Below are 17,438 nucleotides of genomic sequence, written 5' to 3' on the forward strand. Positions count from 1 at the left end.
ACTCAGAAGCAAGTAATGGGTCTTACACCTACACAATTATACTAAGGTAGGTACTCCTTACACCAAACACCAGAGACTCTATAAGCAATACTCGTTAGCAAATACAGTAAATAAAAACAATACTGAAACGTAACATGAATCAAATTTTACTTCTCCAGTCAGATAGAAACCATGGCAATGTTAAGATATTATTTCTAAGGTAGAATCACAGTTGGAAGGGACCTTAAAGGCAATCTCAGGCAACTCCATGTCAATACAAGAATCCAACTGATAGGGACTACCGACTTCATGCTGTGGAAAATGGCTGCCTCCCACATGAACGGACCCCAGCCGTGCCAGTAATTCAGGGTTGATATGGGGGTAATTAGCCCTGGCAGACTGCCCAGGGTGGGGGAGGACTGTCTCACAGACCTGCAGATCATCCGTGATCTGTCGGCTCGCATTGAGGTGCAAGCTGCAGGGATTCTGGGTCTAAGAGCACAGCATGGCTGGCACTCTTCAGACCCTCTCCTACATGCAGGAGACACCTGTTTTATAAAATAATAAGATTTGGGGGAGAAACATGCATGTTCCAGATGGAGGGGGGGATGGAAAAAGCTGCCAAATTATACAGTCATTGTATGCTGAATTTCGGACATCAAACAGACTCATATTGAAACGTGGATTAAAAAGGTAAGTGACCACTATCTTTCCTTATTTGTTATATTACATCACGATTTGGCGAAGCCCATCCAGAAAGAATTTAATTACTTAAATGAAACACAAGAGGTGAAAAATTTAATTGAATGTATGGTGCACAGGCCTCAACAGACTCTAATTAGAACCAGAGCTGGCAAAATAAGATCAGATATGGCAGCTTGGACTGAAGACGGAACCAAAATGGAGATCATTATTGCGCAGTTATAAAAAAAGGAATTCTTATGGAAAAGAGCTCCCTTGGACTTGGGGTGTGTTTTGTTCTAAAATACATCTGCTCGTATGGATTATTTTTATACATGATTGTGGGCAAAAATTGTGGATAGGAGGATGGAGAGCGCCGGGCCCTGCCAGCTCTTTCATGGCCTGGAGTGTGTGCGGGGGGGGGGGGGGCCTTTTGCTCTTGGAGGAATTTAAATAATTTCCACATAATATACAGCCGGGAAGCATGCCCCACAACACAGCATTATATACAGACATATATGGATACCAGCTCATTAAGAGACATCAGAGAGAACTTGTTGACTTGCCATTTATAAACTCTATTTTTGGAATGAAGCCTGGTGCCTTTAATGAGAGCTTGATGAACAAAGGAGAGATAAGAGGGCTGAATACCAAAATAATTGGATAGAGAGTAAGATGATGGGGGGGGGACGCCTCCTGTGTGTTAATATAAAAACTTTGCTACAGAAGATGTGAGCCACAGAAACAACGATTGATCAGATTGAGAATAAGAATGGATAATATTAGTTTTGAATTTGAAAAATAGCCAAAAATGCAGAGATATGAATGAGAATGATTACCTCTAGACATCTGGAACCTGGGAAGTCTCAATTTTTTAATTTATAATTGGAATATATAATTGGTGTACTGTATTGCTATTATTGTAATTTGGATTGATTTGATTTGTCATTAATTAGAAGTTTGTTATTGAAAATGAGTAAAATTTTAACAAACAAACAAACAAAAAATCCAACTGATAGAAGTTTTTAAGGAGGAAGCTGCCTAACAAAGGACAGTCTACTAGGGTTGTCAATGTACACACAAAACACACCTGATCTGATTTAAGACCTGATTCAGTACTTTGGATCAGTCTCAACTCGGGGCAATCAGGAGCAGACTCCCTAATCCATGTCACGATCCAGGGGGAGGAAGGGAAAGGAGAATGTTAGCCGCTTTGAGACTCCCTAGGGTAGTGATAAAGCGGGATATCAAATCCAAAGTCATCGTCCTCCTCCTCCTCCTCCTCCTCCTCCTCCTCTTCTTCTTCTTCTTCTATAATCATCACACACACATAGAGTAAAAGACTTCCTCAGAATTTGTGTTTCCATTTTATAAATTTAACATGAGACTGAGTGCATTTATTTATTTATGATCGATCAGATTTCTTACCCACCCTTCCCCATAAGGTCCCAGGGTAGGTCACGGCAGCAAAATACACAAGTTTGCATAGCAAGGGTGGGGAGCCATGTGGGGCAAAGGACAATACCGTATCTTTCACTCTATAACACTCACTCAACCATAACACGCACGTAGTTTTTAGAGGAGGAAAATCCGTAGGCATGCCACCCGTAGGCATTCCCTCCATAACACGCACAGACATTTCCCCTTACTTTTTAGGAGGAAAAAAGTGAGTGTTATGGTGCAAAAAATACGGTACTTCACCTGTTGTCATGGTAAGATCTGGTGACTGATAGATGGGAAGCCCCACCCACTTGTCTGAGTGGCTGGCAGGGGTTGGGAAAGGGCAGGATCCAGTTCCCTATCTCTGCATTCATTAAGCCCCCTGAAGTGGTTACAGTCAAACCTTGGTCCCTGAACACCTCTGTTTTGGAACAATTCAGCTCCCGAACACTGAAAACCTGGAAGTAAATACTCTGGTTTTCAAATATTTTTTGGAAGCCGGATGTCTGACGCGGCTTCCGCTTGAGTGCAGGAAGCGCCTGCAACCAATCAGAAGCTGCGCCTCAGTTATCAAACATTTCGAAAGCCATTCAACAACCAAGATTTGATTGTACCACACTGTAGCCTAAGATTTTTAACACCAAATATAGCACCTCCTTCCCTCCTACAAAAACGTACCCCACAGTGAAGAAAACCCGTGGCATTTCCTGACTTAAGCTTTCTTATGAACTTGTAGTGTTTCCACTTTGTTTAAATGAACTGCATTTTACAGAGATCATTACAACTCATGAATTCCTGTTCAGCTCATTGGTGATGCGTGCCATTTTCCATTACATAAGCTGTTCATGCAACAGAGCCCTGCTAAAAACATTTATCTCTCTCAATCGGACAACCTTTGCAGGTAAGTGGGTTTGTGTTGGACATTTCTTCAGTCACAATAAGCAATATCAACCTTAGTTTCTTCATCTGATTTGAATGTTTTAAATAAAAAAACCTCTGCTTTTCTGTGTCATCTCATCTCAAGAGTTCTCACAATGAGTTAACATAGCCCCAAGTCAAAGAAGGGCATAAACTTGCTCTTAAAGGGGGTCCAGTGCTGCAATTTTGGTCTTTCCAAGACAAAACAAACAGTTCACAGGAGTTTCTAGTCCTCAAAAGTACAACTGCCCACACTTTATGGTGAGTCTCTACAAATGTTTTCTTTCTGGGATTGGCCCTGAAGAGGTGAACAGTGGTCCTCAGCATCTTATGCTTTTGCACTTTTTGCCAATTATGAATGATTTTCCAAATGGAAAGAAAATCTAGATTCAGCAAGTGCCATATCATGCAACTTGGAGTAAAAGAGCAAAGAAGCTCCCGCATCTGTTCTTAAATGTGACTCTTGGAGACTGTCCCACATCTCTCTGGCTGACCCTTTGTCACACAAAAGACATAACTCTTCAGGGGACACAATAAGCGTTAGAGTTCCCCTTGCTTTGGAATCTTTAGCCTCCCACTCTGGGGTTACTGGAGCTGGGGGGCATCTGTTATCACATTAAACAGACCCTCTTTTCATAGCAGGGCTTCTGCATACTGCACCCAATCCTGGTAGTTCCCCTTTGAAAGCTTTGGTATTCCCATTGCAAATTGAAGAGCTTCCGTCACTTTAGCATTAGCCATCTTGTGTCTTTAAAGCAGGCTGCATCTGTTTACCAGCAGCTGTGTTTCAAAAGCACACTGCATGAGGCCTTTGCTTATGCTGATCTTCTTTCGCAGGCCGGTCAGTGCTTTTGGCTAGAAGTTCAAAGTCCACCCTTATTGCCAATTAATTAGGGCTTCCCGGGGCAATGAGCACAAACCTCTCATCAATCTTCTTGACACGCAGAGAAGATAAGCTGCATTCCGTTCTAGCATTCTGGGCCCATAACCAAAAAATGTCGGAGCCTCCACTACGACCGAGCTGAAAAGCTCATCCTCCAGTCGAGTCCTCCGGAATCTCCTCCGACGGTGAGCCTTTGATGAGGCTCCAGACACGTTCCCATTACGCAGAGTATACAAACCAGCAGCAGAAGTATGAGCTACATCGCTGTGCTTTATTTTCTAACTATGCAGACAGTAAGAATATACACCCTCTCTCTGTGAAAGGCAGAGAGTAACTGGTACAAGAAACAGGAAACCAGTAACATCAACATCCGTCTCCCGTCTTCCGTGAGACTTCCAACAATCTGGAATGTCTGGAATGTAAACAGAGTCTTGTGACTCTAAGCACTGCACAGTGGCACAAACAGAAACCTAACAATTAAGTGCCAATTCCATGAATCAAAGCAGTTAAACTTGTAGTTAAACTTTGATTAGCACTGCAGGCCAGAGCTTCCCTGCTGCTGCCTTAATGCTACTCTTTCATCAGGCCAAGAATCTGACATCAGGTCATTTATTGAGAAAGTGAACCTATCAGAGCTCAGTGTACATTTATTGTAACCTCCGTGATGAGCAACCTGTTGGCTTTCTTTTTTTCATCCAGTTTTAAATTACCACTACACACCCACACCCCAACACAAAATAAACCAAAGATGAAGAACATAAAGAAATACTTTAACAGCAGGTGAAAGCAGCATAAAGTTGGATGTTATCACTGAATTTGTTCTTCTAAAACATTGCAAAAAAATACCCATTAGGGTTGTTTATATGTATTCTTTTATAATAGGTTAGCTTCATCATCATCACTAGTCCATTCAGATACAGTAAGTGAGGGGCTACTCCACATTTTAGCTATTATATTAAATAATAATAATAATAATAATAATAATATGATATAGATTATAATAGCTACAATATTTTTTATGAAAGAGAAGCACAGCACTGTAACGCGATAACACTTGTAATTTAAAAAATTTAAAAACTTTTTCTGGTCAGCTCTCTTTTGGCAACATGCTTCATGGTGGTACCTGGAAAAGGTATTTTTAAATCTCTCTTTTTTTAAAAAAAAATAGCATTATAGTATGTTGTTGTAGCACTATTATACCTCTCTTAAAATAAACAATAGCTATTTGCTGAGCACCACTTAAAATATTGGTTAATTATAATAATAGAAGATGTCATAAAATGGCATTTGATATAAGGCTTTATAGTGGACGTGTGCTGAGTTTCAAAAGGCTCTGCCTAGAGCAGCTGTGAAGCCCCCTGGTGTGGTCAGAACAGAAGAAGAAGAGAAAGAGGAGGAGGAGGAGGAGGAGTTTGGATTTGATATCCCGCTTTTCACTCCCCTTCAGGAGTCTTAAAGCGGCTCACATTCTCCTTTCCCTTCCTCCCCCACAACAAACCCTCTGTGAGGTGAGTGGGGCTGAGAGACTTCAAAGAAGTGTGACTGGCCCAAGGTCACCCAGCAGCTTCAGGTGGAGGAGCGGAGACGTGAACCCGGTTCCCCAGATTACGAGACTACCGCTCTTAACCACTACACCACAATGGATGCATATGTAGAAAGCACATTGTGGAAAGCTAGAGGCAATTCTGCTTGATGCTGAGAACAGTACACCAGTGATTAGGAGGCAACCCCAGTTTACACAGGCAATAAAATGAGGTGATGCCATTTTTAAAGTCTTAGCCACATAAAATGAAACAAAAACTTATTTAAGTAAACACAAAAGAACAAAAACTAGCACAGCTAGCTTTTTACCTGCAGAGACCTTTGCACAAAGTGGTATCCCCCACTTGCCACCTGGAATTGTGCACTCTATTATCTAATTCCAATACCATCCCTCAATTGTTTCCATTTTTTTAGTATTACCATTTTAAAGCATTGCAACTATGCTAGAGAAAATGGAGATGGGAACAGCCTACAGAGACCCAGGCAATGTTTACAGTGAATGAAACCACTATTTGGCAAGGCAGACTTCCCTCTTTTTTGGGTACTCAAAATATTTTATAACTGTGTTGTAAATGAAATAGAGACTATGGCAGAAAAACTTTTAGCCTTTTGTATGGCTCACTGACCCCTGAACTCAAATATTTTGAGTCTGCCATCGACTTGCTGATATAAACGTCATCCAATTTTCCAAAGAAGAGGGCAAGCAAGACTACACCACTGTTCACTTTATTCAGCTAATCTGTGCCTTAAAACATACTCAAGGGAAGAGCAGAAAACATCCAGAACAGAGTAAGCTCATGTTCTCAGGGTACTGCGAGGAGGAAATGGAATGCTACTGCTATTTCATTGCTTACCACAGTTTAGTCTATACACCACTGTATCACTTGAGTGTGTAAGAGCTGTTCCTTTTATCTTGCTAACCTTATGTTTAAAAGAAAACAGAGCTGTTGACTCTGCAATTTACCGTATTTTCATACATAAGTAACATTGGTGTAGACAGGACATTTATTGGGGAGGGCAGACTTTTGTTAGGGGGGGAGAACCTCAGATATGTATTGATTTGTATTGATTGGGGGGGCAGCTGTCCCCCTGCCCCCCCCCAGCTACGCCCATGGTAAGCAAGAAATCTGGGGCCATTTGAACTGAAGATAAAGAAATGCACCAGAGTTAAGACAGCACCATTTGAACTGAGCTATGCCTTTTAAAGACAGATCTATTTTCTTAACAGCTCACCCAATATTACACCAAGTGTCCAGCAACTAATCTAACCAACAGGTTGTTAAGTTAGGGGCTGTTACTTCTTCCTTATATTGCTTCCTAACAACCACATTGTATGTTCATGTTTCCACAAATATGAACACAAAAGTACTTTTTCTGGTTAATGAAGAAATGGAAAAGGAGCATGAGCCAGATTTATGAGGCCACTGCACAACCAGTCAGAGAATAGTAGTGTAACAGCATCATCCAAACCTTTTGCAAGATGCCAATTAACCTGAAGCAACCAGCTACAAGCGGTGTTCTATGTACACAATAACTGAGTGGGACCAAAGAAAAAGTGTAAAATGTGGTACTATCAGCTCCCTGATAATCTCAGCTTTCAAAAACTAAAAACTTATCACCCTTAGAGCTACAAAGCTGTGCTTGTGAGAGAGTATACTGTACTTTCAGCGGTTGGGGGTGGACCTTCACTGCCATGTGTCAGGCACCTCCTTACTCCTACTCATAACTAATTCCTCCACAAATAGACTCTGCCCCCCAGCAAAAAAAAATCCTTCATAAATTACTCCTATGGCACGGCAACATGGGCAGAAAGGTGCTGTGGAGTTGGCCTCTTGCCTCGCAAAACAAAGCACAGCTCTTGCAGCCCCTAAAAGGTAAAGGTAAAGGTACCCCTGCCCGAACGGGCCAGTCTTGACAGACTCTGGGGTTTGTGCGCCCATCTCACATCTATTGGCCGGGGGCCAGCGCTGTCCGCAGACACTTCCGGGTCACGTGGCCAGCGTGACAAAGCTGCTCTGGCGAGCCAGAGCCGCACACGGAACGCCGTTTACCTTCCCGCTGGTAAGCGGTACCTATTTATCTACTTGCACCCGGGGGTGCTTTCGAACTGCTAGGTGGGCAGGCGCTGGGACCGAGCAGCGGGAGCGCACCCCGCCGCGGGGATTCGAACCGCCGACCTTTCGATCGGCAAGCCCTAGGCGCTGAGGCTTTAGCCCGCAGCGCCACCCGCGTCCCCTTGCAGCCCCTACTGCCCAGTTATTGGCACATAGGTCTAAAAGGGGGAACCTCGACACATACGCTAAGTTCCCTTGGACCTATACAATGACCGGTGAAGCTTACACATATAAAGTCTATGGACACGAACATCCTCATCTCAGACGTTCATGCTCATGCATAGATAGCATAGGATCTGTGCACTGTTGAAAGCAGTCTTGAGGAAGAAATACCGACAGCAGATAGAACAGACTCAAAAATATTTACTTGCATTCACAGAATCACAGAGCTGGAAGGGACCCCAAGGGTCATCTAGTCCAACCCCTGCAATGCAGGGATCTTTTTGCCCAACATGCGTCTCGAACCCATGACCCTGAAATTAAGAGTGCACCTTTTTATTCATAAGAAACCCAGGAACAATAATAGTTGTGAAGAAGCAACCCTTCTGAACCAAGGTACGGCACTTAAATTCTAAGAATTAACAAAACTGCAAAATTTAAAGTGCCCACTGTTTCTTTGCAAAAGTGAAGGGTGGGGAGAGAATTAGAACAGGTAAAGGACACATTACTTTTCTCCCTGTTAATTAATCTGAAGAAGCGCCAACTTGATGAATTTCTGCTTTATGAAATCTTGCTTGTCTTCTGAACATTTGAGAATCATCAAGAGCTGGCCTAAGACCTTTTGCTGCCTGAGCAGGAGTGGCCAGTTTCTTCTAGCACCTGAGGCAGAAAAGCCAAAAAGTGCCTCTCCCGCTCCGTGTCCATAAAAAATATGCAGTAATAAATTAAAATCATTAACAACTTTAATGACATCCAAAACCAGCTGCCTAAGGCAGCCATCCCATTCTGATGATCAGGAATCTGCAGGAATCCTCACCAACGTTTGCACCATGCAAATAAAACTTTACCCCCTCCCAGTTCTGCTGCATTGCTGTTTAAAGCGCTGCTTTCCCTTGAAAAGCAGCAGCCTTGCTATTCCTTTTCCTACAGCATTTTCCCGTGGCCTCTTCTTTTCTCCCACCTCACCTGTCTGCCTCCTCTTGACATCAAGCCACGCACAGGATCCTGCTCCTTCCCACTAGCCTTCCACACCTGCCTGCCCGCCCTGCTTCTCCTCCTCTCAGCTGCCTGCCCTGCCAGGCTAGGGCTCCTGCCCACACCGAACAGCTGCAGAATGAGGAGAGAGCTGGAGGGGTGGGAGAACCATCTCCGTTTCTCTCTCTATTTGGACACACAAGGCAGAGGCGTCTTGCCACCCCATTCACATGGCCGCAGAACATGCCGTCCAGGAGCTGAACCAGGGGTGAGATTTTTGCATCCCCTCTGGGCATGTGCCCTTGTTCAGGCCAGCTTGACCATCCCTTGGGTACATAAGACCCAGTTCATCAACTCATGGAATAAGCAGAGTAGCTCCTGCAGGTGATCTTACAGACAAGATGGTATTTCTCTGCCTCTCATCTGGCTTGCAATCTATTGGGAAGTAGGAGGAAATAAACGTTGTTAAGTTGCAAGTTTTTCTAATGACCTTCTGGGGTGGAATGAGTTCAAGGAAGCACCAGAAGTTGCTGGTCTTTCAATTGTGCTGATGGAGCATCCTTTTGTCAGTTTTCTCCCCTCCTGAGAATTGTTATTGTTATTGTTGGTATTGTTGTTGTTGTTGCAGTCCACATACACCTCACACATGCCTGTCTAAGAACGAAGCCCAGCTTCATGAGGCAGAAGTTGGAAGATCTCCCCAAGGCAGGGCCGGAGGAAGAGGGGTGCAGCCACCCCAAGGGTCACCACTGAGGGGGATGACAAAATGCCGGGGGGCACTCACCGCAGCACGCCCGAGCCTTGCATCTCCTCAGAGGTAGCTTTGGCGCGCACAGGCTCTGCACTGCCCAAACGGTTTGCCTGCTGCCTCCCCCCCCCAGCTGTAGGGCGGCTGAGCGGGAGGAGGCAGGCAGACTCTGGAGGCCCTGCGGTGCACCCTGCCCCTATGGGCGGAGTGCCCCGTCCCTGGACGCGCCGCCCCAGGCGCCCAAGCGGCTTCCTCTGCCGCTGCCCCAAGGCTCTGTCTAAGGGCTCCTCCTGATGACCTGTTTTTCAGCAGTCATCCTGGTTTGCATGCGCAAAGCTTACATATGACAATGACCTGCATTCCTCCTGATTTCTTCCATTAGCCATTCATTCACCCACACGTTCTAGTGCATTTCCCCCATTACTCTTCCTGCAGAAGAAAAATACGTGGCTTTTTGTTTTTTAAAACAGGAACTTGTTATTCATATTTTTGCTTGCCCTGTATCTTGACACTATTTGTGCACTGATTGATTTCCCCTCATACCGCTCCACAGCTGTGCCTCAAGAAAAACAAATCTTATCTGCTGAATCAGAAGGTTGGTAAGCAAAATCTCTTCAGATTTTCTGCATATCTGATAAGATCTGATTCAGCAGGTAAGTTCCTATTTTCACAAGACACAGCCACATAGCAATAACAAATGGTCTCGGAGCCGGGGGAATCAACTGCTACACAACATGATCACAAAACAGGTCAAGCAAAAGTATGGACAAGCCCAGAGTAGAGATGGGAAGGCCAGGGGAAAAAATGGAAAAATTGGGGGGAAATCCCAGGGGTTTTTTTGGTTTTATTCCAAAGCCATTTTTTCCCCTGGAAAAATTAGAAAAAATAGTTTGATGTAGTTTGAATATTCCACACACTATCCCCCCCCCCAATTTTTCCTGAAAAAAATGGCTTTGGAAAAAACCTCCCCCCCCGTTTTCCCATCCCCCCCCCGGCCTTCCAGCACCCCCCCTTTGGAGTTCCCTGCCAACTGACACCAGGCAGTAACTGGCTGACTGACCGAACCCAAAGGGTGCTCATCAATGGTTCCTCTTCATCCTGGAGAAGAGTGACTAGTGGGGTGCCACAGGGTTCTGTCTTGGGCCCGGTCTTATTCAACATCTTTATCAACGACTTGGATGATGGACTCAAGGGCATCCTGATCAAATTTGCAGATGACACCAAACTGGGAGGGGTGGCTAACACCCCAGAGGACAGGATCACACTTCAAAACGACCTTGACAGATTAGAGAACTGGGCAAAAACAAACAAGATGAATTTTAACAGGGAGAAATGTAAAGTATTGCACTTGGGCAAAAAAAATGAGAGGCACAAATACAAGATGGGTGACACCTGGCTTGAGAGCAGTACATGTGAAAAGGATCTAGGAGTCTTGGTTGACCACAAACTTGACATGAGCCAACAGTGTGACGCGGCAGCTAAAAAAGCCAATGCAATTCTGGGCTGCATCAATAGGAGTATAGCATCTAGATCAAGGGAAGTAATAGTGCCACTGTATTCTGCTCTGGTCAGACCACACCTGGAGTACTGTGTCCAGTTCTGGGCACCACAATTCAAGAAGGACACTGACAAACTGGAACGTGTCCAGAAGAGGGCAACCAAAATGGTCAAAGGCCTGGAAACGATGCCTTATGAGGAACGGCTAAGGGAGCTGGGCATGTTTAGCCTGGAGAAGAGGAGGTTAAGGGGTGATATGATAGCCATGTTCAAATATATAAAAGGATGTCACATAGAGGAGGGAGAAAGGTTGTTTTCTACTGCTCCAGAGAAGCGGACACGGAGCAATGGATCCAAACTACAAGAAAGAAGATTCCACCTAAACATTAGGAAGAACTTCCTGACAGTGAGAGCTGTTCGACAGTGGAATTTGCTGCCAAGGAGTGTGGTGGAGTCTCCTACTTTGGAGGTCTTTAAGCAGAGGCTTGACAACCATATGTCAGGAGTGCTCTGATGGTGTTTCCTGCTTGGCAGGGGGTTGGACTCGATGGCCCTTGTGGTCTCTTCCAACTCTATGATTCTATGATTCTATGATTCTATGATTCTTTCCGGCAACTGCTCAAAACATTTTCGTTAGGGCAGCCCATCTGAAGACGTAGAAGCTGCATGTGATTTACTTCCTTTTAACCAGTGGCGTAGCATGGGGGGTGCAGGAGGGGCCGGCTGCACCGGGCGCAACATCTGGGGGTTAGGGTTAGGGGGCGCAAATCCACGGGTTAGGGGGTGCAAATTACTTGCCTTGCCCCAGTTGCTGACAACCCACGCTATGCCACTGCTTTTAACCACTGCTAATTTTAATAATGTTTTGAATACTCTTAAATACCTGCTTTTAACTGTGTTTTATCAATCATTTTAATGTTCTGTTGTATATTTTTGTAAACTGTTTAGAAGCTCTTTTACCATCATGCGGTTTATAATATATAATAACAAATTCAATTTTAAAAACACACTCCTTTTCCTTTCAAACAGAGCTTGAGCCTTAGTGCAACATACTATTCAGTAACTTTGCCCCGGCTGTCCTAAAGTAGAGATGGGAAGGCCTGGAAACCCCCTGGAAAAAACATCCTCCCCCCCCCCCGTTTTCCCCCAAAGCTGTTTTTTAGAAAAATGACAAAGTGGCAGAGGAAGAAGATATGGAAAATAATAGAAGTTCAGAAAATGAGATAGTATAAACTGCATGTATATGTTGTGTCTTCTGTTTTTTTGTTTTTTTAAAGCACCACTCAAAGGGTAGACCTTCTATGGAGCTTAAATATTGAGGTGGTTCTTAACTTTATTTGCTGTTGGTGCTAAGAGGCAAATCTGATTATTTTTTATGTTGATGGATTCTTGGTTTTTTTGTTACTTTTGAGGAAAAGGCGGGTGGTTACCTGTTTTATTGCAAGCATAATACTTTTATATACACTGCGTTTCACGCAATTTGTAAAACTACTCCACACTGAACTTTTTTTTCTATTTTTCCAAAATTTCCATTTTTTCTGGGAAAAAACAGGAGGGCGGGAATGGTTTTTTTCTCAGGGCTTCAAAATTTCTGGAAATTTTACATCTCTAGCCCAGAGTGCTTAAATCCACTTCAGTTGCATAAAGCTAAAGTTCTAATACACTCTTAAATCTCTCCTGCAAAATACCGACAGTTTGGAGAGGCCCCCCCGCTTCCTGCATCAGTTCTCTATATGTAGAATCTCAGCCATTTGTCAACAGTATTACATTAAGGATAAACGCAACTGAAATCTAACACAATAATCAGTCGTGAACACACACACAAACACTCACAAACATAATGAACTTGTTGCACCAGCCAAACAGCCCATCTAGACTGAGTTCACATGGCAGTTTATTCCATTTCCCTAATGTTTCCCTAACATGGTTAGTGTGTTGGATTTGGTCCAGGATTCAAATCCCCACTTGGCCATGAAGCACACTGAGTGACATTGGCACAGTCACTGCCTCTCTCCTCTCTCTCTTTGCATTATATGCACTACCCTATGTGTGACACACTCCTATGGTTTTCCAGGATCCTACCTGCAAGCAGGTGAACAGAGCTGAAGTTTTTCTCCAGTTTTCCCAGCAGGACAGTGAGGAATGAGTCAGATGAAACAGAAGCCACATTATTTGAGCTTTGGTCATACACCACAACTTCTTGCTTGCTGTCAATTTCAACCTGGAAAAAATAATTGGGGAGGATTGATCAGATGTAGTCAAGTTTTTAAAAACTTTAGCACATTTTTCAAAAGAAAGCTCTTATTTATATGCCTATTATTATTAATTCAGACCATATTAATCTTCCCTTGGATTTTGTTGTGTCTTGGGTAACATGGCAGCAGCAGAACCAGGGGAGAAGTGAAGCAGCCACACATTTGCTCTGTGCACTTGTACACTTGCTTGCTAGCTTGGGTTTAACATTATATGCTAACTGAGCTCATGTCTTCGCTGGCAATCTTCCATCTCTAATTCTGTACCTATGCATAAGTGCATCTTAAAAAAAGGAATTTCACCAACACCCATCACTGCTTTACCTTGTGCTTTGCAGAATGCTGGATGAGCTCAGTGATCAGCACTTTATCTTGTTGCAGCCTTCGCTTCATGAGCTTGGAGCAGTTGATATTGATGGCATCCAAGATGTGTGATGTATTGTATTCCACAAAGGGGCGGCTGTCAATCACCAGCAATTTTTCTGTGCTGCTTTCCAGCAAAGCCACCAGCCTCTCACCAACTATCAGCTGAGTACCATTCATCTCATCAGCCATGACAACAGCAGAGGCCGTTCTTTTGCCACTGCCTTCTTTTTCCTCTCCAATTTGCAGCAGAGATGAAGAAGGTGATGTAATGGCTATGGACTTAGAGGCTTAGCCATTCCATTGTACTCAGTATATGAGGTCATACTGGCAGTGACTGGCAAGAGAAAAGTTAGACCCATTTTCTCTTGAGAGGGTCCTCCAAAGATGAATGCCCCGTCCGGCTCCCAGTTGATATTCTGGCTATATAGGGCTTGCTAAAGCAGCCCCTCACAACCCATTCATCCTGGGCTATAGAGTAGCCATTTCACAACTCAAACAAAAGCTGCTTTTCGACTGGTCCTGCCATTACATCATTCTTTACCTTTGTTCCCACATCATCGGCTTTTAGAGTGGACTAGGAGCCTGTTGAGACATGGAAAGAGGTGACAAGTGGCAGACAGAAAGAAAAGCAAAACAAACAAGACAGACTCTGGGAGTTTGCAACTCATAATCCCATCCCCCCTTAACTCTCCCTGTTGTCACAATAAAGTCTCACATGTGCTGTGAACCATCTTTTTCTTTTCTTTTCTTAAAATAAATGCATACATGATAATTGATTCCCTTACTTCATTTATTCCCCCACCTAAGGGCAAAACTGGATGTTTTGATCCAGAAACCTTGGTCTCCAAGGACACAGACCCTTTTGTTTTGGAGATGGAGAGGTAGCAGGTGAGTCCTACATTTCTCATGTACTGAGAAGTTGCTTTTTTCCTCAACACACGTGCCAGGGAAGAGCAGGGGAGGGGAGCACAGGGGGGAAGAGTTGGGCAGGAGAGAGAGAGAGAGAGGCACCCCTTCACCGACCCAGTCTTTCTGTTCCCCAAACGGTCTCATCTTTTCTCCCACTGCTTTTCAGGAGTTCAGCAGAGGCCTGGCTTTCTCACCCAGGTCTGCCACCAAAGTTCTAATTCTAACCCTAGTGTGCAGTTGGTCTGAGAATTTTCCAGTGTCTGCAGGAAAAGTAGCCAGACCCTGAATCTAGAACACTGCTGCTGTGGCAAGTCCTTTGGGGGGGGGGGGACTGCATACGATGCTGCCTGTAAGGCATGCAGAAGAATGAGATGAAAGCATACTAAGTGGTAGAGACTTCACCACTACAGACAGCCGGTGGAGAATGCTGCTTTTCTTTAAATGCTCCTCACTGCTAAAAACAAAAACCTAAATATATCTTAGAGCTTACCCAGAAGAAAGGATCTAGCTTTCATGACTTGCGAGCTTTCTACTCGCAGGGAGGGCACTGGGTTTACGCACACCATCATCATCATTATGCAACACCTGTGGGTCCTGTTTTAATTATAGCATTGTAGTTGGTTAGAGGTGTACCAGATGTACATTTCCCCTGAGCTGTGCCAAACCAATGAGCTCAGAGGAAGAAACCTCAACTATTAAAAGGCTGAATGTACCCAACTGGAATGAAATGTTGCCTGGAATAAGAACAGTCATTTCCTTAGGGTGTGTTTTATTCCCCAGTGATCCAGGGACCATAAATACCTTTTGCTGCACAAAACCCAAGCCCCTCATAGGTGATGAGAGTCTGTAATAGTCTGAAACTAATGGTATCAGCTAGCAGACAGCTTTGTCATTAGAGAAACTGGGCACTGTTGGAGCATAGCAAAGATTTTTCTTTCTTTCTTTTTAAATTTTACTTATGATTTTCAGATTTATACATTTCAATAATTTTACAGTCATTTTAACAGTTCAATACTTGACTCTTTCTGTGGTTCCTTAAATTTATTTTTAATATATTTTGCATATCCAAATTTATTTGTTCATTTATTCATCTACTTTAAATATATACTCTTATGAAACTGCAGTAGATGAATAAATGAACAAAACTGCAGTTTCATAAGATTTATTTCATTTTAAGAGATATGCAATTTAAATATATTGAATAGCTCTTGTTCTTTCAAGCTGAAAAAGCATCCTTGCTCACACAGTTTTCATGTAAGCAGGGGAGACGATTTCTCCCATACCAATCAAAACATGGGGCCAAGCAACCAGATAAAATTCTTCTGGGTAGCAGTTATGGCCCATGTGCCATCAGTTGGTAATTCTTGAATTAAAGAAATTATTATTTGGCAAAGATGAACTAAACTATGGGTAGTATTTTAACTAATGAGTTCTGTCACTGCAAGGATTTCCACTCGTACAATAGGACTTTCACTCTCTGCACATGCTTGCTCTGTGCCTTCCCCAAATCTGCTCCAGAGGAGGGAGGGGGGAACACCCAGAACAGATTTAGGGGGGCCTGAGGGGGAGGAGAGCTGCAGAACGTTTCATTGCACAAGCAGAAACCACCTTATCACTATGTTGAATTCCACTCCCATCTGTAACTAATTCAAGAATTACTATTTTTCAAACAATTTTGATTTACCAACAGATTTACCAACATAGTCAGACTTCTGCCTAAGCAGCCAATAAAAATAGTGAGCAACAAAGAAAATACAGATCTTGGGATACTAGTCACATCCCCATTTATGCATTTCTGAACCACAAATCTTTGCCCTATGTTGCAAGGACATGCACCCAACCTCCAATGACACGAATTCAAGAGAAGGGAATTATGTGTCTTTATATATAGAATCTGCAAAGATATACTGCACTCTCCAGGGTTCTCTGCAATATACAAACTCACTACATCCACAGAAACACGTAGGTCATAATTATGAGTATTTTGCCAGTCATGAAAGCATCGAGAATGTGGCAACTTCTTCCCAACAAAGATCCACTGTCTAAAATTAGCAAAATGTAGGGAAAAGAACAAAACCCATGGAGTGAGGCTTCCTGCACAATTCATGCCCTGCTCTTTGGAACAGAATGAGCTTCTACTTTCAAAGACTCTTGGGGACCTCATTACCTACCCACCCACAATTCTAATAGAAGTCGTTCTGTTTGCTTCAATGAGCAGAAGATCAGACCAGTTAATGAGGCAGCCAGACAGTCTGCTTGGATGTGGATAAAGGACTAGAGTTTATGCCTGGCCAGTAGAAAAGGAAAACAGAAAAAATGTAATGAACTTTCTAAATGGATAACCCCCCCCCCCACTTTTATTAACCAACTTAGAAACTTTTAAACAGATATATTTTTAAAAAAGCCAAGCCTTTCTTTTGGGGAGCGGGGTGTTATGTTGTGATGGTATAAGAATACATCCCCAAATATTTTCTTCCAAGTCTATCAAAGTGCTCTTTGAGTAGTATTTCTCCCTCTAATACATACACATCAAAGGAAGCACTTTTAAAAAGTTGTGTGAAAGAACCTTGGTCTTTTTCCTAAATAGTAATTTTGAAACTACAGCAACCCTTCCACGAGAAGATCAGTAATATTTGGAATATGATCAGTAATGATGGATGAGCTTCCATGAATAAGGCATCTGTTCACGGTACCAATCTTCTCCCACAATGCACTGCTGCAGTGGAGTACAGGGTGTGTCCCGAATCACATTCCCAGTTCACTCAGGCCAACAGAGAGGTCCAACAGATAGAGGCAGCGCCTTCTGCCAACCCCATATGCACGCTAGGAGAAAAGGCTCCTTAGCAGATGGACAGGCTGCTGCGTCAGACGGGTCAATATGAGGAGGATTCCTTCCAAGGAAACCTTTGAAAATCACTGACCTAAAGTACAACTAATACCATGTTTGCAAGATAATCTTTATGAGCAGAGCAAAG

General features: G+C 43.4%; 1 protein-coding gene and 1 long non-coding RNA gene across 2 annotated transcripts in view; both read right to left on the reverse strand.

The window, feature by feature from the left end:
• The window catches only part of DUSP16 (dual specificity phosphatase 16), a 55,824-nt gene that overhangs the window by 14,331 nt on the left and 24,055 nt on the right, over positions 1-17,438 (reverse strand). Inside the window, exons 2-3 of the mRNA XM_082223129.1 lie at positions 13,513-14,136; positions 13,019-13,157 (exon numbers count right to left, since the gene is read on the reverse strand). Of these exons, the coding sequence (XP_082079255.1) occupies positions 13,019-13,157; positions 13,513-13,743 (370 nt within the window). The 5' untranslated portion in view covers positions 13,744-14,136. The remainder of the gene's footprint in view (positions 1-13,018; positions 13,158-13,512; positions 14,137-17,438) is intronic.
• On the reverse strand, positions 1,847-7,305 carry LOC309532999. Its single transcript, XR_014220087.1, has 3 exons — positions 3,361-7,305; positions 2,362-2,571; positions 1,847-2,190 (listed from the first exon to the last, which is right to left on the reverse strand). It is a non-coding gene; the product is annotated as an uncharacterized lncRNA (long non-coding RNA).

Source organism: Podarcis vaucheri (genome assembly GCF_965113315.1).
Source record: "Podarcis vaucheri genome assembly, chromosome: 5".
Classification (NCBI taxonomy): Eukaryota; Metazoa; Chordata; class Lepidosauria; order Squamata; family Lacertidae; genus Podarcis; species Podarcis vaucheri.